Source organism: Schistocerca piceifrons, chromosome 1 (assembly GCF_021461385.2).
Source record: "Schistocerca piceifrons isolate TAMUIC-IGC-003096 chromosome 1, iqSchPice1.1, whole genome shotgun sequence".
Classification (NCBI taxonomy): Eukaryota; Metazoa; Arthropoda; class Insecta; order Orthoptera; family Acrididae; genus Schistocerca; species Schistocerca piceifrons.
The window spans coordinates 484719911-484742442 of record NC_060138.1 but is presented as its reverse complement, the minus strand read 5'-3'; the positions used below and the strand labels follow the sequence as shown (position 1 = coordinate 484742442).

General features: G+C 43.8%; 1 protein-coding gene across 1 annotated transcript in view; it reads right to left on the bottom strand.

The window, feature by feature from the left end:
• Positions 1 to 22532, bottom strand: part of LOC124740341 (potassium voltage-gated channel subfamily H member 8) — a 612019-nt gene that overhangs the window by 444807 nt on the left and 144680 nt on the right. The window contains exons 2-3 of the mRNA XM_047248622.1: positions 15185 to 15213; positions 12229 to 12465 (exon numbers count right to left, since the gene is read on the bottom strand). Of these exons, the coding sequence (XP_047104578.1) occupies positions 12229 to 12465; positions 15185 to 15213 (266 nt within the window). The remainder of the gene's footprint in view (positions 1 to 12228; positions 12466 to 15184; positions 15214 to 22532) is intronic.

Sequence of the window (22532 nt, the reverse complement as noted above, 5' to 3'; positions counted from 1 at the left end):
AGTATAGGGGACTGATGACCTCAGATTTTAAGTTCCATAGTGCTTAGAGCTGTCAAGGCATCTCGTCAACGGCAGACTTACGGAACCTAAACGGATCAAACGCTCAGTCCCGGTAGGTTGCCCACTGTCGACGGTGCTTTATGCCATTGCGATAGAACCATTCACTTGTGGATTACGGTGACTCTTGGCAGGTTTTCCACTCCGGGATCATGTGTTCCGCTGCCGAGCCTATGCGGACGACTTGGCTCTCATCGTACGTTCAGCAGCTGACGTAGAAGCTGCGATGCAAAGGATTATCCGTTACAGTGCAGGGTCAGGCAGCCCTACGAACATCGCAAAATCATGGGCCCTGAAGATCGGCCGTGGCCTTCCCACAGACAGCGTAGTTCCATTTCAACTGGTGGATACACTTCTCTGTCTCAGATTGGCGTACACGCGAGACATTCACCGCTCCTCGGCGATCAGCTTTCGGCCGCTTCTGCAAAGCATCCGGGCAAACATACAGAATTACCTACTACACCCGCTGAATATGTGCCAGAATCACATTCGTTAATGCTCATCTGGCAGCCCGGGTACCCCACATCGCGCAGATTCCGCCCATTATTGCGACAATGGCGGCCAGACTACAGGTGGCTTTCGAGTATTTTATGTATTTCGAACACATCTTCAAAGTCCAGTATGATGGCCTCCCCTTACCGAGGCGGGATAGTGGCCTCAATCTGGTTAACGTGAGACATCAGCATTTTACACCAATACTATGCTCCGGTAACTGAAATGGTAAAAATGCTAGTTTTACTGGAATGTTGATCACCTGTTTCGAGACGCCCACTGACGTCTTTGGCATACATTCCACCTCCGATGTCGCACATCGACCGTTTCTTTTTGGATTACAGCTATAGATGCACCAAGCTCCCCAGAACCCGGAAGACGACCACTCACGACATATACTGCCTTCTCCGAACGTAGCCACCCCTAAACCGCGTCGAAGCACGTTACCCCAGGGTTTCATGGCCTACAGTGAGGAAAACGACCCATCAACCATACCACGCCACTGACAAAACCGCGACGCGTATCTTCTAGTCAACGGCAAATATACTACAACACAGAAACTGCATCGCATCGCACTGGTGGACTCACCCCTGAGCCTCAAGTGCAAGGTCGAGGATATAGATTTACACCATTTTGAGTGTGGAGCAGAAGCTGCTGTCTGGATCTTCGTACAGAAGATTGTGGCCTTCTACCTCCAAGCACCCCCACATCACGACTCTCCTACCATGCAGATATATCCTGATAAGACGTACTTTTCATTGTCTAAGTGGCACGACATACCATGGATCAGTGGCATGGCTATCAATTACCTCTTCCAGAAAGACATCGTCGATCCGGCGGACTTCTGGACACGTCTCCAAGTACACCAGCCACCACGCCCTTCGCCGACATCGACACTGTCGCGCTGGAGCTCGAACCTCGACGAAATGTTCCAGCCAATACTGGGCGATAACACCTTCCCCTTCTGATGATCAATGATAGAATGGACGTTGTTTTGAAGGCGCGACAAAGTGGAACATTGCGCAGCAAGTCTTCCTAATTTCGTACAGTTCTCTTTCATCCTATATTGTTTTTTACCTTACACATTTTTATTCACGGATAGCTTTGTATCTGCTGCCTACTTGTTTTCTTTCTCATGCGCTCCCCTTATAAAGAAAAGTAGTGATGTTAATGATGCTGATTCACATTTACAAGAAAAAGGCGGATGTTGAGGAAGAACGTTGTCTTTTATTTTTAACGAACAGAGATTTTTATATGTTTTCTCGTTACCTCCAAAATTTTGTTCATGTAATATGTGGCTTTACCGTTCTGTAGCCGGCCGCGGTGGTCTAGCGGTTCTAGGCGCGCAGTCCGGAACCGCGCGACTGCTACGGTCGCAGGTTCGAGTCCTGCCTCGGGCATGGATGTGTGTGATGTCCTTAGGTTAGTTAGGTTTAAGAAGTTCTAAGTTCTAGGGGACTGATGACCTCAGATGTTAAGTCCCATAGTGCTCAGAGCCATTTGAACCATTTGTTCTGTACAAGGAAGAAAATAAATAAATATATAAATAAAGGAGTCGGCAGAGCACTATAAAAAAATAAAAAGTTGGTTTTATAAACATGGACAACGCGTCTACCTATTAAAAAAAAAGAAACATAAATAAAAAAGATGAACAATCCTGTTGGAAGACCATCCGCAACTGAGCATTATACCAGAGTTTGAAAATATCGCTTCAGTTGTAAATTTGTTTTATTATCACGACCGGTTTCGGGCTCTCATAAGCGGACGGCGCTCGGGGGTCGCAGCACAGTTGCGACACCTGAGGATGAGCTTATGAGAGCCCGAAACCGGTCGTGATAATAAAACAAATTTACAACTGAAGCGATATTTTCAACCTCTGGTAAAAAAGGATGGTCGAGCACTTGCCCGCGAAAGGCAAAGGTCCCGAGCTCGAGTCTCGGTGCGACACTCAGTTTTAATCTGTCAGGAAGTTTCATATCAGCGTACGCTCCGCTGAAGAGTGAAATTTCATTGTGTTTTGTTGTCATTACTACGAGTATAATTGTAGTGATCGGTTGCACCATATTTTCGGTTTTGCTGTTTGAATGTAATAATCTATTATCTTCATTACTTGACTATTTATTCTTGACTCATCTTTGGAGTCTCCTGCTGAAGTTTTGCTCACACGTACATTTTTAAATTGACTCAGCATCTACGAAAAAAATAACATTTTCCCTTAGTATGGCGTTTATGGCCTTACTGTTTTAATATAAGAATGCGCACGTTTGTCCTTCTTACTGGACATCACTAAATGTACTCCTGATTTCGACCAGCAACGTGTTTATAAAGATAGGCAACTAACAAAATTATTCTCGAGACGCTTATTGGCAATTACATGTGAAAAATAATTGTTCGTAAAGTATTACTACCGGAAGAATTTCACATTGAAATAGGCACGATCCCAAGTCATAGCGAAGGTACTTCATTTTAAATGGAACATTCGCAAGTTGCCCATTGTTTTTACATTGTTATTGTAAAGAATATTTCTCTGCTTAAAGATAGATAGCACCCCACACGGGGTGTAGGCTAAGTTCGCTGCTTTTAGCATCCTACCCAGGATCGATCGCGGTCCTGTGGCTTGGAGCAGAGTGGAAGGCCTAAACGAGATGGAGTGCAGAGCTGCAGAGTTCCCTTTCAAAGATGAGGCACGTACAACATACAATAGGCGGAGTACGTGTGGCACGCATGCTAAGTTTTTAAGTTAGAGGAACCACCCCTTGGAGTCAGAGATGAAATGCTCGCCGAAATCGAAAATATATCAACCGCATTACTCTCCCAGAATGCTCGTCCCCACAAATACATAGTGTATGGGCATTATAACCAATAACGCGCTCTAATTCTGGAACCTTACCACAGATACTTCTGTAGTTTACTAATATCATCTTAAGCGTTTCACCTAAAGTGAATAGCAACGACATCCTATGATCGAATTGGAATATTTACCGGAAGAATAGGTTAGTTACCACTGGTGGCGCCGTATTTATTGCATTAAAGATTTCAGTAACATCCAGCGAGGTTATCACATAATCCGAATGTGGATTAATCTGGATGATATTAAGTATCAAAGGAGGATCAAACATGGTAATCGGATGTTTTTATAGACCGCATGCGTCAGGAGCTGTATTGATTGAGTGCTTCAGAGAGAACTTTGAGAATTTCGTGAATAAGTTTCCTTATAATGCGATTTAAGTAAGGGATCAATCAACCTGTCAGATATAGATTGAGAGAGCCATGCGAATCAAAACTGGTGCCAGAGATAGGGATTCGTGTGATACTGTCCTAAATGATCTTGTCTGAAAGTTACTTTGCGCCGACAATTAGAGAACTCGAGAAAGAAATGTCTTAGACTTCCTAACTACAGACAGACCTGAACTTCTCGAATCATTGACGTAGATGAGGGTATCAGTGGTCATAAGACTGTGATAACATCTGCGTCTACTGGTATTACCAGGAATTTAAGAAATTCCATGAAAACATTTTATACTTGCCGGGAGTGACATGATAGGCTATAAATTGCACGGTATGTGATTAGTCAGCATCAAATATTCAGTGCTGAGATCGAAGATGTGGAGCACAAATGGAAAAAAAAATTCAAAACCAACGTTCACTACGCCTTAGAGAAGTATGTTCCGAGCAAGGTCTTAAGGGATGGGAAAAATCCACCGAGGTTTAAAAGTCTTGCTAGAAAACTGCTACATAAACAATGAGGCTTCATCACGGATTCAAAAGAGGTCAAAGCCTATTTTACAAATGAAAGCTGGACGAAGCGAAAATGAGCGTAAGGAGAGCAATGAGAGAGGCGTTCAAGGACTCTGAAATTAAAATTTGACTACCGATCTGACTTAAAATCCGAAGCGGTACGTTTCGCGAAATGACTACAACGATAATATTCGAGAAATTATAGCTGCTACGGAAGCTTACAGAAATAACTGTACCTACGCGGCATTCGCTAATGGAACAGGGAACGGGGGGTTATTTTAGTGGTTCCAGAAATTCACTCCGCCGAATACCGAGAGGTGGCTTATGTATTAAAAAAGAAGGCCTCATAAATCCAATATTTAGTCGGTGGACGCTGTAAACACGTTGTCCGAGCTCAGTGTCTCAGTCTAATGACTTCACACCTCTGTACAATCGAGGAAGGCTATGAACATAGATTGTGCGATGGAACTTAATGTTTCGGGCTAACCTTTGTTCCAAGTGTTCTGCCTGTCTTACTTCCCACGGAAACGTTGCCAGTGACATGTGCGTTCCTCAGAAAATTGGCAACTGGAACAAAGTTTAAAAATACAAACACTCTCGTTTGCTCAGTTTGAAAAGAGGGGTTAACTATTATCAGTTGGTTTCATTACGTAAACTTACTCAAATGATGGAGATTTAATTCCTGCTCGGATCGAAAGAGTAGATGTGCCTAGGTGTAATTAGAAACACAGGTCACTCACTGGCAACGTGATAATTCTTTTAAGTTTATGTGCCAAGAGATTGGAGAAATGTATGATGAAATTTAATTGTGGCAGGACAGTCTATGACCGCTGCTTCATCTATCACTGAATGATTTGACTTAATTCTGGGTGTGTCTCTCTCATAGCGCTTATCCCGCCGTTCGGGGGCCGTTTGTATTAGGCAGAAAGAGGTGGCCAGTTCAAAATTTGCCTAAAAGAGCAAGGAAAACCGCCTAAAATCACACTCAAGCTGGCCAGTGTACCACACGAATGGTAGTTAATCCACGGCGCAGGTGCCATCCAGTCTTCGTTTATTCCCATGTTCCGCAAATTAGAGCGCTGTGTGTTAAGCTATACGGTCATGCTCTTTCGTAAACATCCGTATAATGATGGGGAATTAGTCTTGCGTATGTGATAAGTGAGATACGTGTCAAATGTTGACCTCGAACTCAGTTTCCGGATTACAGAATTTTCCAATCATGTTGGTGGAGATTATTCGAATTGCAGGCTACCCGCGCTTATTTTCCAGATTTTAAACAAGTAAAAGACTCTATCTCATCAAAAGTGTCAAGACATCTATGACGGTCTTGAGTTTGCTGGGGACACTTTCAAAGAGTTGCTTCAATATCTGTTGACCATTCTGCCTCAACAGTCGAAAAGAGAACAAGTAGTGATGCCGGACACTGGGGTCCAGAATGAAGTGGCCATTCTGCCTCATCCCAAAGGTATTGCATTAGGTTCATGTCGGGACTCTAGTCAGACCGGCCCATTTCAGGAATATTTTCCCAAAACCAGTTCCTCACATATGCCGCTTTTTGCCAGGGTGCACTGTCATGCAGACACAAGCAATAATCGCACGTGAGCTGTTCCTCTACTGTAAGCAGCACACAGTGCTAAAAAATACACTATGTTGTCAAAAGTATCCGGACACGCCCAAAAAATATACTTTTTCCATATTTGATGCATTGTGCTGCCACCTACTGCAAGGTACTCCATATCAGCGACTTCAGCAGGCCATTAGACATCACGAGAGAGCAGAAAGGGGCGCTCAGCGGAACTCACAGACTTGGAACGTGGTCAGGTGATTTGGTGTCACTTGTGTCATACGTCTATACGCGAGATTTCCAAACTCCAAAATATCCCTAGGTCAACTGTTTACGATGAGATAGTGAAGTGGAAACGTGAAGGGAGACGTACAGCACAATAGCGTACAGGCCGACTTCGCCTGTTGACTGACAGAGATCGCCGACAGTTGAAGAGGGTACTATGTGTAATAGGCGCACCTACCCAGACCATCAGGCAGGAATTCCAAACTGCATCAGATCCATTGCAAGTACTATGACGGTTAAGCGGGAGGTGAGAAAAATAGGATTTCATGGTCGAGTGGCTGCTCATAAGCCACACATCACGCCGATAAATGCCAAACGACGCTTCGCTTGGTGTAAGTAGCATAACATTGGACGATTGAAAAATGGAAAAACGTGCAGTGACAAATCACGGTGCACAATGTGGCGATCCGATGGCAGGGTGCGGGTATGGCGAATCCCCGGTGAACGTCATCTGACAGCGTGTGTTGTGCCAACAGTAAAATTCGGAGGCGGTGGTGTTATGGTGTGGTCGTGGTTTTCATGGAGGGGGCTTGCATCCCATGTTGTTTCGCGTGGCACTATCACAGACTGTAGTCTTTCACCCGTACTGTTCAATCTGTACATCGAGAAAACAATGATGGAAATAAAAGAAAGGTTCAGCAGTGGAATTAAAATTCAAGGTGAAAGGAAATCAATGATACGATTCGCTGATGACATTGCTATCTTGAGTGAAAGTGAAGAAGAATTGCATGATCTGCTGATTGGAATGAACAGTCTAAGGAGTACAGAGTATGGACTGAGAGTAAATCTAAGAAATGTGGCCAAGAGAAGTCTACTAACATCAAATATCGGCCTTAAATTGAGGAAGAAATTTCTGAGAATATACGTCTGGAGTACAGCAGCATTGTATGGTAGTGAAACATGGACTGTTGGAAAACCGTAACAGAAGAGAATCGAAGCATTAGAGATGTGGTGCTGCAGATGAATGTTGAAAGTTAGGTGGACTGATAAGGTAAGGAATGAGTAGGTTCTGTGCAGAATCGGAGAGGAAAGCAATGTGTGGAAAACACTGATAAGGAAGACAGGATAATAGAATATCTGTTACGGCAGGAGGGAATTACTTCCATGGTACTAGAGGGAGCTGTAGAAGGCAAAAGCTGTAACGGGAGACAGAGTTTGGAATAAAGCCAGCAAATAATAGAGGACATAGGTTGCAAGTGCTACTCTGAGATGAAGATGCTAGCACAGGAGAGGAATTCGTGGCGGGCCGCATCAATCCTGTCAGAACACTGATGATTAAAAAAAAAAAAATCACAGCACAGGCCTACATTGATGTTTTGAGCACCTTCTTGCTTCCCATTGTTGAAGAGCAGTTCTGGGATGGCGATTGCATCTTTCAACACGGTCGAGCACCTGTTCATATCACGGCCCGTGGCGGAGTGGTTACACGATAATAACATCCCTGTAATGGAATAACCTGCACAGAGTCCTGACCTGAATCCTATAGAACACCTTTGCGATGTTTTGGAACGCCGAATTCGTGCTAGGCCTCACTGACTGACGTCGATACCTCACCTCAGTGCAGCACTTCGTGAAGAATGGGCTGTCGTTCCCCAAGAAACCTTCCAGCACCTGATTGAACGTATGCGTACGTGAGTGAAAGCTGTCATCAGCGCTGAGGGAGGGCCAACAGTATACTGAATTCCAGCATTACCAATGGAGGGCCCCACGAACTTGGAAGTCATTTCAGCCAGGTGTCGATTTTGATCACATAGTGTATGTGCATACCTTTACAAATTTAGTGTTTTCTTAAGTTCAGTAAGGGCACGACGGTATAGCCACGAAAATCCCCATACTGTAACACAGCCTTCTCCGTACTTCACTCTTGACACAACACGTGAAGGCAGGTAACTTTCTCGAAGCTTTCGTCAAACCCAAAACCTTCCATCGGATTGTCACAGGGTATACAGTGAGTTACTACTAAAAATCACTCCGTTCCAGTAATCCAGTGATCAGACGCGTAGCTCTTTATACCACCTCAAGCATCGCTTAGCGTTGACAGCAGAAACGTGTGGCTTATGGGGAGCTGCCGACCGCTGCCCCTTGTTATTTCAGTGTAAGGACAGTCATTACGCTTGATGGACTTCCGGTAACATTTTGGAGCTCATAGCTGATTTAATGCTATATTTTACAGCCAGTCTCCACTATGCTCGAGGGTCACTGTTCGTCCGTAGGTGAAGTCTGCCTGGCCTTGGTTTAAGTAACCTTGTTCCTCATAGCTTCCGCTTCACAATCACATCACAAAAAATCGACTTGTGCAGGTATAGAAGGGTTGACGTATCCCTGATGGATCTGTTACTCAGGTGACATCCAGTGATCAGTTCACGTACGAAGTTCAAATGGCTCTGAGCACTATGGGACTTAACAGCTATGGTCATCAGTCCGTACGAAGTTACTGGACTCTCCTATCAGACTTTTTCAGCTGTTACCGCTTCCCTACTGATAACACTATAATTCTCTTCTCCTTTTATAGTGGTGGCTGCGCCTCTCGTGACATCTAGTGATCAATTCCGTATCACACATAGGCGACCGGATATTTTTGATCAGATAGCTTACAAAGACCGAAGTATTCTGTTATAATTAGAACGAATATTTTTTTATTACAAATTTCTAACTGTGAACGCTTAGACGAGGAAACCACCCACGAATAATAAATAAAACAATACCTATGAATCGGTGTATAAGCAGCTATGTGGTGGGTATACAGTGAACAAAGTGTATTCGGTGAACGAAGAAGTGGGAGTGGCTATCAACGGATTCGCCATCACGGTCAAAGAGGCACTCAAATGTGTTGTGATATATTATTCGAGAGTACAGGACAAAAGTCATTTGATTATCCCGAAGTTTCTCCTTGGGGAAAAAATGGATGATAAACAAAAACAGATAAATATAGGAAGATTATTTCCCGAAAGTGAGTTAAAAGCAAGTGCAACGAAATATAGTGTGAGTAGCTTCTATCAGCCCATCTCCTTCCCTCCCGCTCTCTTTTCATCTCCTACTCTCCCCTTGCTCTGTCCATTTCCTCCCCCCTCTAGCTGTTCATCTTCTGCTCCCGCCCCTCTTTGCCTATCTGTTCCTCCCCGTGTCTCTATCCATCTCCTTCTGCCTCCTTATTCAGTTCATGCCCTTCTATCCCCCCCCCCCCATTCTGTTCACATCCTCCTCCCCCTATCTGTGCCCATCTCCTCTTTCCCCCTCTATGTCGGTGCATGTCCTCCTACCCCCTTCCCTTTCTCTCTCCACGGTATCTGCATTATCCCAGTAGGAATCTGGTGGTTCTTACATCCAGTTTTTACCCATGTATTTGTCCCCGTACTAACATGTCATATATGTGTGTGTGAAATCGTATGGGACTTAACTGCTAAGGTCATCAGTCCCTAAGCTTACACACTACTTAACCTAAATAGTCCTAAGGACAAACACACACACCCATGCCCGAGGGAGGACTCGAACCTCCGCCAGGAGCAGCTGCACATTCCATAGCGCCCTAGACCTCTCGGCTAATCCCGAGTGGCATATGTCATATATATTTCATACATATTTAACATATTCCACACGTGTTGGTACAGGTATTTCACAAGTACCTCTAGTGAATTTAACCCTGCAGTTTCATTTTCACGTAGCTCAATGTTAATGACGCCGCATGTCTTGAACTATGCGTCGCACAATGATATATTTATGTAGGTACATTGAGCGGCATATGTGGATACGATCTCTGAAATATATTGCGATTAGAGTTAGCAGCAGAAAGTAATATATGTAGCAGCAGTTTCTCAAGCATTTCAGTATTTTAAGTCGTATCTCCTGAAATGTGACGTACAGTAATAAAATTTTGCTGCTGCATTCAATGGTATATGTGAGTACTGTCTGTAAAATGTGTCACTAATGCACTTAGTAGCAAAGACGTAATAAATTAAAACGTTATATGGCAGTTTAAGTAAATGATGTAGTAAGCGATGAACTTTTTTGCTTTCGTTATTTTGGGCGGTTTATCAGCGAGAAATAGTTTTGAAAAGTTCGAAATTATTTGTTAAGTATGTTCCCAGTGACGAAGTGCTGCCGCGCAGAGTGGCCGCGCGGTTTGAGCAGTCATGTAACGGACTGCGCGGCCAATCCCGCAGGAGGTTTGAGTCCTCCCTCGAGCATGGATGTGTGTGTTGTTCAGCGTAAGTTAGTTTAAGTAGTGTGTAGGTCTAGGGACAGATGACGTAAGCAGTTTCGTCCCTTAGAAATTCATACACACACACTAAATGCTCTCATTTTCAAATTCTGGATTAGTAAATAAGTTCAGATTTCCGCGAACGGCTACCTCCTATACTGCTCGACGGTACTCCAATACCATATCAGAAAACAGTGAAGAACTTGGGTGTAACTTTGGATGAGCATCTCAACTGGGCGGAGAATACAGTCGCAGTGTGCCGAAAGACGTCTGCTTGTCTCTATGCTCTCAAAAAGTTTCGGAACATATTTCCACAGGACTTGAAACGCCAGCTCGTGCAAGCACTCGTTCCACTATTGTGATGTGATTCAACAAGGCATGAGTAGTGAAAACAAAAGACGGCTAGAGCTAACCATGAAGGCCTGTGTGCGTTACACCTGCAACATTCGCCGATATGATCATGTTAGTGCTTCATACTCCGAGCTAGGGTGGCTGCGGCCGGACAAATTGCGTGACTACCACACTCTATGTCTACTTCACCGACTCCTCGTCGCGCAAGCACCCCAGTACCTTGCTTCAGAGATTAAAAACCTGTCATGCCATCATAATCGAAACACGAGGTCACTCTTATTTGGTATCCTAACTGTGCCCACTCACAAAACAAAAACTTTTACAAACTCCTTCTCAGTTGCCGCTATCCGCCTCTGGAATAAACTGCCCCTTACCTTGCGCAAAATTCAATCTCCTGCTGCTTTTAAGATGAAGTTGAAGCATTTCCTACTATCATCCTCATAAAGTTCTCCACAAAATTAATGTAGAAGGCCAATCCTCTCATCTGTCAAATAGCAAAGCTAGCGTCTCCTATCTTGCTCCTGAGATGCCTTCCTCTTCATCTATCTCTATTAGCCACGCAATCTTCTTTTCCTTTATATTTCCTTAATTATGTTTCATCATGTCTCTATTCTTCTCCTCCCTTCACCATGAGTCTCCCTCATACTCCCTGCTGCCAGCACTCCTATCTAAAATCTGTTCTCTTCAATAATGTCTATTTATAACAGTACTTATGATCTACGAATATAAACTCTATATGTATGTATTTTTCCAGGTGTACCTTGCTAATTGTTTGTTCCACTTTTTGTACTAGATGTAGTTTAACATGCCTACTAAAACATATGAATGTAAAATAAGTAGAATGCCTGGTTAGATGTAAGAGAGGGCCTGATGGCCCAAATCTTGCCAGGTTAAATAAATCAATAAATAAAAAAAAAAATATTGGTATTCACACGTTGTGAACTACACTGATTTTTCACCGTCATACGCACACCTTTGATACGTAGCGCGTTCTTACCCCTCAGCAGAGATTTGCACACAGTAGGTCATATGTGTACTGAGTTTGATTGAAATAGATCCGGTGGCTTAGGAGATGTGGAACATACATACAAACGTACATACGAGTACATACATACGTACACTCACTTTTGTAATATGTGTGGATTCAAGAGTAGTTTTGTAAACAAATGCTAGTTTGCGGCGAGCAAGTATTGAAGTGGGGTATCAAGTGTGATATGAAGCATTTTTTATAAGTACAGTAAATTACAGCTTCCGACAGAAAACACGTGTAATTTGGATTATCTGTGTATTTCGCTTATCCTTTCAGTCTCGGGTCCGCAGTAGCTCGAATAATAGGGAGTTTTCAGTAGGAAGGTAATATGAGTTTCACGAATCTCTACAACGCAATGCAGCTTCAAAATAATGTGTGAATTTCAGGAAACTGTTCACAGGTAAGACGAGCAAAGGAAGCGGCGAACAGTGTGAACATGTTTCTTGCCTCCATTTACAGGAGTAAGTGAAATTAAAATAGGCTGACTGGAGAGCGAGCAGGCAGCGGACTGACCATTCTTCTTGTAGAAGATGACCTCCAGCTTGAGCTCCGTCTTGGCGTCGAGCGCGCGCTCGATCTGCAGCTTGTGCTCGTCCGCGGTGTCCGGTCCGTAGAGGAACTTGCAGGCGCAGCCCTTCTGCATGATCTGCGCGCGCGCCCACCCCGTCAGCTCGCAGAAGCCGTCCGAGCAGTACACGATCGGGTACAGCGCAGGCACCTGCGCGTTGCCCAGCACGAAGTTGCTGTCTGAAACACAGCGCACCCAAACAAAACAAGTGAGCTACGCTGCAGTATCCAGCAATCAAAGGAAAATGCTAACACAGTTTAAAAGCATGTTTGTAGCAATCACAAATATTTGTTTCCTGATGCATTTGGTCACTAGCTGCTCTCGAAAGACATAAAATAGTATCTCGTCCATGTTGTCGCTAATAAAATACGAGTTTTGCACTCATGATATGCGTTGATGCTATATGTAATGGAATTCGTGAAATTTTGTAACGTACAGTATTAACACGTTCACGCCGGCGCTGAAAATTGTTTCTCACCACCGGGCGGCGCCCGTATTCATCCTCTCATTTATCTGGTGGAGCTGATTTTCCCGTTTCTCACCGTGAGGCGGTGGTCGTATTTAGACGCACTACACTGCTACCTAAACATATAGACATTTTATTATGAAAGCCCGATTCCTACAACGAGAGGTCTCACAATATTATTTTACACTAAACTAATCACAAATTATGTGATAGCTCACTTACTGAAGGGTTTATCACGTGTAGCTAATAGGTAACACGTCAAGGTTCAAATTGGTGGTGGTAACATAATCGGTAGAGTCGAGCGTGGTACACTCCGTCGATGGAAGGATCGAACGGGAGCAATCGGTGGCACACTTCGTCGTTAATATTTATGTAAATTCTGTTTACAGGTGCATATGTTGTATGGAATGTCAAACTTGCCTGTGAAGACATTGATCAGTTACCGCCCAAAAGAAACTAATTTGTTAGAATCAATATCTGCGATGAATCCGGAATCGAGACAGGCACAGTTCAAGTCAGAGAGGTCAGCCACAAAGATCTGTGTTAAAGTTGCAGTATCTACAGTAACGTCTCCTCTCTCTCTCTCTCTCTTTAATGGAATTTGTGAAATTAGAGCAGTTGGAATTAATCAAGAAATAGCGAGGAAAGAAGAAACCAATGTGTTTCTTGTAGTGTAATCAGTGCTGGCGGGGGTGGCCAAGCGGTTCAATGCGCTACAGTCTGGAACAGCGCGACCGCTACGGTTGCAGGTTCGAATCTTGCCTCGGGCATAGATGTGTGTGATCTCCTTAGGTTAGCTAGGTTCAAGTAGTTCTAAGTTCTAGGGGACTGATGACCTTAGAAGTTAAGTCCCATAGTGCTCAGAGCCATTTCAAAAATACAAGTGCTACTAAAAGAGAAAAAGAGAGGCCATGGTTTCACAGTTTAGACTGTGTGTTGTGGAATAAACGTGTTGATATAAATTACAAAATTCCAGTTTCAATGCACGTCAAGGCGTAGGTGTAAAGAAAAATTCGCGCCCACACACCGAACTAGGGTTCAATCAGACTATTTTTCAGTTTACAGAACAGCAGAATTATTTGGACAATGTTCGTGCGCAGCAGATGAGCTGATGTAATAACTGTCATTTTCCCCCAGTTGCAATTAATGGTCCCGAACGACAATACTGAACAGCGGATTCACTGTCAAAGGACGTCTCAGTGAGGAAAGCCTTCACAGGAGAGTGTAGGAACATTGGTCTTGAGTTGTCGCCTAGAGAAACCTGCCACACCCACGGTATATGAAAAACAACAAATAAATGCGTGTAAGTGCTGTATCCAGCTTTCATTACCGATCCACGAGATGGAGGAAGACTTGCAATAAATCACAATCAGTATTTACCATACAGAAAAACAAAAAGACAGTTTGAACTATGGAACATATATTCTCACTGTTCCATATCAGTGTAACAGTAATTCTCGCTGTTGTGATTTTGTAGATGGCTTACTACGTAACAACGAGAGATAGTCAAGAAATTTATCCGTGATAAAATGTGTTAAATTAATGTTAACAACCAGGTAACTTATTACGCGAGTGAAGTCGAACTCATTCAACTGTTAACAATCAGGCAAGTTTATTATGCGAGTGAAGTCGAACTCATTCAACTGCAAACAACAATGCAACTGCAAACATATTGCTAGCAAATTCCATAGAACGTGACATACTACATTTTTTTAATTGGATATATGGATGAAAAAAGTAGACTCAGTAAGAAATAAACTTTACGGCGTATGTAAATCCTACAGAGGGAAATGAATACAGGCCATGCAGATAAACAGATATAATTTTTAAGGTTCTTCCTATAATGTGTATGGCTGTGTATGTTGTATTCATTTTGTATGGAGTTATTTTTAAGTTGTTCAATGCTTCTATTAAAAGCATGGAAGAAAGTCGCGCGGGATTAGCCGAGCGGTCTTAGGCGCTGCAGTCATGGACTGTGCGGCTGGTCCCGGTGGAGGTTCGAGTCCTCCCTCGGGCATGGGTGTGTGTGTTTGTCCTTAAGATAATTTAGGTTAAGTAGTGTGTAAGCTTAGGGACTGATGACCTTAGCAGTTAATTCCCATAAGATTTCACTCACATTTGAATATGGAAGAATATTTTTGGTGACAGTGGATGTAAGGCGAGAGTGCCGAAATCCACTCTCTTAGACAAAATTTTCTGTCCTATGAGCGCAGTGTTGGTTGCTGGTGAACAGACTGTTGACAGGCTGTAGACATTCAGTAACAAAGAACACGTGAGCGAGACACAATATATGTCTGCTAGCAATGTTTTACAAAGCGCAGATGTATCGAATAGCTGCGTCCGTAATCAGTGGTTTTAGTTATTTAAGGGCATTCCAATACAAAATTTGTTGGTTGACGACTTAAATCCTGTTAAAATGTCGTCGACAGTTATGTGTGCAGTATGTGAGCGGCGTAAAATGTGCCTTAAACGCAAAAACACATTTAACTAAGACTGAACTAGAAGACGAATAATCACGTATCTGCCAACAGAGGAACCTGAAATTTTCAGTACTACATAGCCACTTTCGTGGCGGAATTTTTGAATAGCTGTATGTATTAAACAATAGGGCATTCACACCGGGTTGTTACAATCTAACACTGTTCATTTAAATAACAAAACGCAAACTAATATTTAAATGCTCTTACCAAAGGAAGCATTTACAAAGAGATGTGAACCGTATAAGATCCTCTGGTAACACGCTGCTCGAAGCTCTCGACCTATATTATTCTGATGCTTATAGAAGGCAGGATAATGCTGTGAGCGCGATGATTTGGATTTGGAATAAATGTAGGCACACGGGAAGCAATAATCGGCTTACAATTAACTCTTGAGAAAACATTAAAGAAGGGCCAAGACACATGTATTCCCTTCATCGACTTAGAAAAAATATTTGACAGGGTAGACCGACGACATCTTTTTGTCTGAGAGGGACTGATATAGAGTATAAGGACAGAAAGGGAGGCAGAGACTGTGTGGAAAAGATATGACGGTGATAAGGTGTGGAGAACGTCAAAAAGAAGCTACTATTAGGCAGCGTGTATCAAAGAGCTGTTCACTCTCTCTTATCTTGTTCAAAGGATAATTCCGAGCAGTAGATGGAGGCAGGGAGAAACTTTGACCTGAAGGAGGAATTAAAATTTATGGTAAGAAAATCGACATCCCGAGATTTGCAGAGGATATCGCAGAGTTAAGTGAAGATGCAGAACAATTGCAAGCAATGCCAGAGCAGAAGCAAATCATCCTCAGCTCTTCCTGTAACTTAAAAATTAATAAAGGTAAAACAAATATCTTAGTGCCGAGTAAACAAAATACCGTTGCCCAGTGCTCACTTAACAATGAACGACTGGAGACCTAGGGAGCAAAATCACATCAGAGGGAAGTTCAAAGAAGAATATTGCAATCCGAATCCATCAGGCAAAAGCTGCTTTTAACAAGGGAAGAAACCTTTTCACATTCAGCACCATAGACAAACATTTCCGGAAAAACCTCATAAAGACGTTTTTTTTGGAGTGTGCTGCCGTACGGAAGTGAAACACAGACAACCGGAGAAGCAGAAAAGCATAGAATAACAGCTTTAGAGATGTGCTACCGCAGAAAGCTCAAGATTTCCTGGGCATACTAGATATCAAACTAAGAGGTGCTCCACAGAGTGGAGGAAGAGAAGCCTTGTTGCCTGAAGGCAGTCGAACACAGAAGGGTCACCGTAGGTCGGCTACCTGCTGATAAATGATGGTATCATTAAAATTATCATTGAAAGGGCAGTGAAAGTGAAAAATACAAGAGACAGACCGCGACTACAGTACATCAATCAGATCATGGAGGATACCCGTTGCACCGCACATACCGCTCTCAAAAGGGAGGCCGAAGACAGTAATGCATGGCGAACTGATGCTAACCAATCTGATGGCTGAAGACCAGAAGAAGAAGACGGAAACGGAAGAAAACGGTGGACGCGATACTTGGACGAGATGTTTGTACCAATTAATTTCATGTCTTTTTCAAGGTGGCTAGCGACCAAAACACGTAAGGAAACTGATACAATATTTGTGGTCAAGAGAAGTACAGTATATAATTAAATTTTACAACTTTGAATATGACTTTGCATTTCATTTTTCGTTTATACAATAGATTTTGAAATAAAATGTCTCTCAAGGCAACGAGACAGACCGCTACTTATCTTGCCATAAAATACGACGGCGATCCTAAAATTACAATATTTGTTTACCTGTGTAGAGGGAAAGGGCGTCGGCGTGGGAGAAACGTTGTTTCACTGCATGCCACTAAATTCCTGGAAATAGCGACAAACACTAAACATCTCAGAGTATGCGTACGGAATGATCTAAAGTGCATCGAACTCATGAAAGAAATCGCAGTTAGGCAGATTCAGGACTGAGATTCTTTCGTATTATTAGCATTTGTACTCAACATATCGTAGTTTACTCACTTATCGGTAATCAAAAAGCATCGACACACTGCAAGTCCTAGAACGACTACCTAATGTTTCTACGCCATTTACTGGAACCTCAAACCATCCAGCAAAGTCTCCCAAAATATCACGATGTATAATACCGAAGGCGGTAGTAATCTTAACCCAAAGCCCAGGCTTGACACAGCTTCATACTAGATTTGCAGATCGAATCACGTTCCAACTGTAATAGTGCACTCGGTCTCTGCCAGTAAAATCACATTTCTACAGGGAAAAGATGAAATTGCCTGTGTTTTAGAGCCCTGATTTTTTGACCATCGAAACTCCTGTCAGCTTGTTTTTACATAAAGGAGAAATGAAGCCTCAACGTAAGCGCGCCCACACACACACACACACACACACACACACACACACACATTCACACAATGGACGGACGGACAGAGAGAGACAGAGAGACACACTGTATAATTCATTAAGCGAATGTAAGTATATATGTCACAGTACAACGCACTGGGCCGTGTACGTAATCTGTCAGGGCCAAATGTAGGGGCAATATAGATGAAACGAAACAACTGGCAAAAGAACAAAAGGGGCAGCTATCAGGCCCACCGCAGTTGCGAGACAAAAGCTGGGGTCGGTCTGTCGGCGGCGCGGATGTATCACAGATGAAAGAGATCCGCCGGTGCTGAAAGAGATCCGCGATGGCGGACACCGCTAAGCTGTTTGTAGGACGCGCTCTGATGCGAGGTCGATATAACTGCGCGCCACCTGCAAACAAAGGGCTCCAGCAATTTGCTTAAATGTTTGCCGTCGGGCCGAATCAGTTGCCGCTTGCCCGCGCTCTTTCGAACACTACAAACGCGCAGCGTACAGTGCCTGTGGCAGTATTTGTTTCCGGCCAAGTTCAAATGATGTTAATACCCAAAGGACTGTAAGACTTATTTATCCTGGCTATTAATTTTATTATGTAGTTGTGAAAGCGCGTTTCGAGGATAAATTCTGTTTCATGGAAACTACAATTCCCTTTAAGAATTAATTTGTCAGACACAGTCCTTTTAATATGTACAACAGCCAAGAGAGAATAATAAGAGTGGACGACCAAAAGTGAAATGACGACCAAGAGTGATTAAAAATGCTGTAAGAGAGGGATGTATTCTTTAGCCAATACTATTCAAGCTGTACATGAAAGAAGCAACGATGGAAATAAAAGAAAGGTTCAGGAGTGGTATTAAAATTCCTTTCAATGATACGATTCGTTGATGACATTGCTATCCTGAATGAAAATGAAGAATAATTACATGATACGCTGAATGGAATGAACAATCGCCGGCCGGTGTAGGCGTGCGGTTCTAGGCGCTACAGTCTGGAACCGAGCGACCGCTACGGTCGCAGGTTCGAATCCTGCCTCGGGCACGGATGCGTGTGATGTCCTTAGGTTGGTTAGGTTTAATTAGTTCTAAGTTCTAGGCGACTGATGACCTCAGAAGTTAAGTCGCATAGTGCTCAGAGCCATTTGAACCACTTGAATGAACATTCTTTGATGAAAACAGAAGATGGATTGAGAGTAAATCGAAGAGAGACGAAAGTAATGAGTAGTAGCAGAAATGAGAACAGCGAGAAACTTAACATCAGGATTGATGGTCAGAAAGTAGATCAAGTTAAGGAATTCTGCTACCTCGGCAGTAAAATATCCAACGAGAAAGGAGCATGGATGACATCAAAATCAGACTAGCAATGGCACAAACGGCGTTCGTGGTCAAGAAATCTACTAGTATCAGACACAGGCCTTAATTTGAGGAAGATATTTCTGAGAATGTACGTCTGGAATATAGCATTGTATGGTAGTGAAACATGGACTATGGGAAAACCGGAACAGAAGAGACTCGAAGCATTTGAGATGTGGTGCTACAGACAACGTTGAAAATTAGGTAGAATGATAAAGTAAGGAATGAGGTCTGCGGAGATTCGAAGAGGAAAGGAATATGTGGAAAACCCTGACAAGAAGGGGCATGATAATAGCACATCTATTAATGCATCTGGGAATTACTTCCATGGTGCTAGAGGGAGCTGTAGAGAGCAAAAACTGTGGAGGAAGACAGAGATTGGAATACAGCCAACAAATAATTGGGGACGTAGGTTGCAAGTGGTTTTCTGAGATGAAGAGGTTGGCACAGGAGAGGAATTCGTGGCGGGCAGCGTCAAACCAGTCAGAATATGGCCGAAAAGAAAAATACATCTGCGCTAATGTATTGCTGTTTTATACGTTGTGTATGCGATATTACCGCCATCTGGGTACTGGCATTTAACTATCCAATGACTTGTCGCCTCAGTGTACAGAAACTGTAGGGCATGCTGCGACATCTTACATATTAAGCGTAAGTCACGCAGTGTCACTATCTGCAGATGCTGGTGGGTCGTATTCTCATTTAACACGTTGACTACCAGTCGACCGAAGGCACCCGCCCGTTTGTACCACGCCTGGGACGGCTTGGCGGTGAAACATCCGTCACTACTGATATGGAAGTCAACTAGTTATGGGTACACAGTGCCTTAAATTACGTAATGCTGAGGGATACGCCGGCTGTAGCGCCGCTGCGGTCCCCCATGCTGGACACGCTTCAGCAATGGAGGGTACAACATTAGACGTGATGACTCTTAGGCACCGTGACATTCCTATGAATCCACCGGTTGCCTGGAAAACAATCTCGACTACGCGCTAGCACTGATCCGTCACCAGGGATAACTGTTTGCTACAGGCGACTTCAATGCGAAATACGCAGCGGGGAACTCCAGCCGGACGAACATCCATGGGCGCCGCCTCCTCCACGTTGCAGAACACACTGGAGATCATGTCACTTGCCCTGACGAACGCACTCACTGCGTGAGAAATGGCACACGACCAGACGTCCTTGCCGTCAGCGTTTCATGGGTTTTTCCCGATTTCAACTCCACAGAAGTGCTCCTTCAGCTACCCTCAGGCCATATCCCAGTGGTCTATGGATTGCTTAAGAACCTGCACAGCGGGAAAGTTGTCTCAGTCTGAAAGCCGCGCGGTCTGACGCGCCCTGCAAGGTTCGCGCAGCTACCCCCGTCAGAGGTTCGTGTCCTCCCTCGGGCGTGGGTGCGTGTGTTGTCCTTAGCGTAAGTTTAAATTAGATTAAGTAGTGTGTAAGCCCAGGGACAAATGATCTCAGCAGTTTGGTCCCATAGGCACTTACCACCACCATCAGTCTGAAGGGACCGACTGCATCGTTTCCATGAGGATGTCCTCTGCGACGTTCAGGAGCGATGGCCAATCGACGTCTAAGACATGGATGGTATGGTGACTAGCATTACCGCCTCCGTCATGGGTGCTCTAACAATTGCAATGTCGTTCCCCAGAAGACTTGATTCCACAGTTCCATCGCTGCCACAGGAAGTTCTCGCCCTGATCCGTGACAGTAACCGCCTCCAGAAGTGGCGAATCACCCAGGGCCCTGTGACAAAGAATGAGCCCAATCTCTTGCACCACCAGATACAGACTGCCATGATAGAAACCTTCTCTGGCTAGACGAGATCACTAACTGGAAACCTGAGGTCACATCATGGAACATGGCCCGCTGCTTCCCCTAGACCTCCACCTTTCCACACTTTAGATCTGGCTACCCAGGCTACAAGCCGCAGGATAAAGTGAATGATCTTGTGGACACATTTGAAGCCTACTGTAGATGGGCCACATGATGTTCCACATGTAAAGATGGTTAACGGCATGCTGACCATGTACTTCAATGCAGCGGATTGACGCCAACGCTTACCTTAAGGACCACATCCCAGCTGTTACTTCGCAGGAAATTCAGTCCTCTTTTTGATTTATGCCCGACTCCAAGGTACCTGGACACGATGAAGTCAGGCCCTGAGGTTGATTCTGAGGGAGGCTCACGTCTTTATTGCGGATATATTGACTCGCTTCACCCACAATAGGACGTTCCCTTACCTATGGAAACACACTCTCAACGTTTTGCAAAAACAGACATAATGTCTGAAGGGATACCGCAATCACAGGTTATACAATGTTACTTATAATCCGTCTTGATTGCAGAAATGTTTATTCACACGGCCGGTTTCGGTTCCTCTAGGACCATCTTCAAATCTGCAATTTCGGTTATAGGAATAATCCGTCCATACACGGCAACCTTCACATGATGCGTCAATCCAACCAGTCAACAGACTGACAAAAGGTTGATATTGACAGCTCATTATAACGCAGCTACAGTATTTATTGTGTTACGATATTCATACTACTGCACGGCTTGATCCTTTCAAATGAAATTCACGAGCAGTAGATAGTATGATCATGTGAAAAGTATTTCTCGATCACCAACAGCCCGCACTATGCTCGAATAGGAAGAAGGCATGTAGAGAGGCAGAGGACGAATTAAGCAATTTAATAGGGAACATAGAAATGAAACAAACAAAGAACACGTATTTTCAAATCAAGTCTTCTCAGCCACAAAAGAAAATATATTTAACTCAGTTTAAGAAATATTTGCAGAAATTATTTACACCTTTTTACTGTTCACCAGGGCACATTGCTACGAGACAACAACCTGAACTGCAGTATTTGTCCGCCATGTATACATTGTCACACAGGCACCACGCTGTATGTCCTTGTTGTGGAGAGCCCACACTCGTTCCCGGTGCGCGGTTTCCCTCTTGAGGAGGATTCGCCTCGCTCCGAACGAGTAGCGACGCTCTTCGCAGGTAACGGGCTACAGCGCTCCGCACTCTTAGCGGAAAACCAAAACAAAGTGCCGCAGAGTCGCAGGCATAAGCATAAAGTTCCAGCAGGGAAAGTTAACTCCTGCAACAGCAGACGCCACTTCATATCAATTTCTTCGCGAGGAAACCGTCCGTTGTGTTCATTTTTTCCGAAGAATTTGTATTCTGTTTAGAGAACGAAATTACTGATAAAGGAGTTTTCTTCCTTTATCTCACGCCAAGCCTCCGAAACACAGGGGTGGACAAAGATAAGGAAAGCCAAAGACACAATACATTACTATGCTTAATACGGTGTACGAAAACGTTCGACGTTGAAAACAGTAGATGTAAATATGAACCTGATCACGGAAGATGCTGACGGCAATATGGAGAGCGCTTCTAAACTGATGTAACTATTAGTTCAGTCCACGAAAATGAAAAAAGTTCGAGTAGAGGAAAAAATTTCATCTAGTTGCAAATTTTTATTCAATGGTGAGAGGAAGAGCGATGAACAAAATAGTAAAAATCGTGATGGATGGCCGGCCGGGGTGGCCGAGCGGTTCTAGGCTCTACAGTCT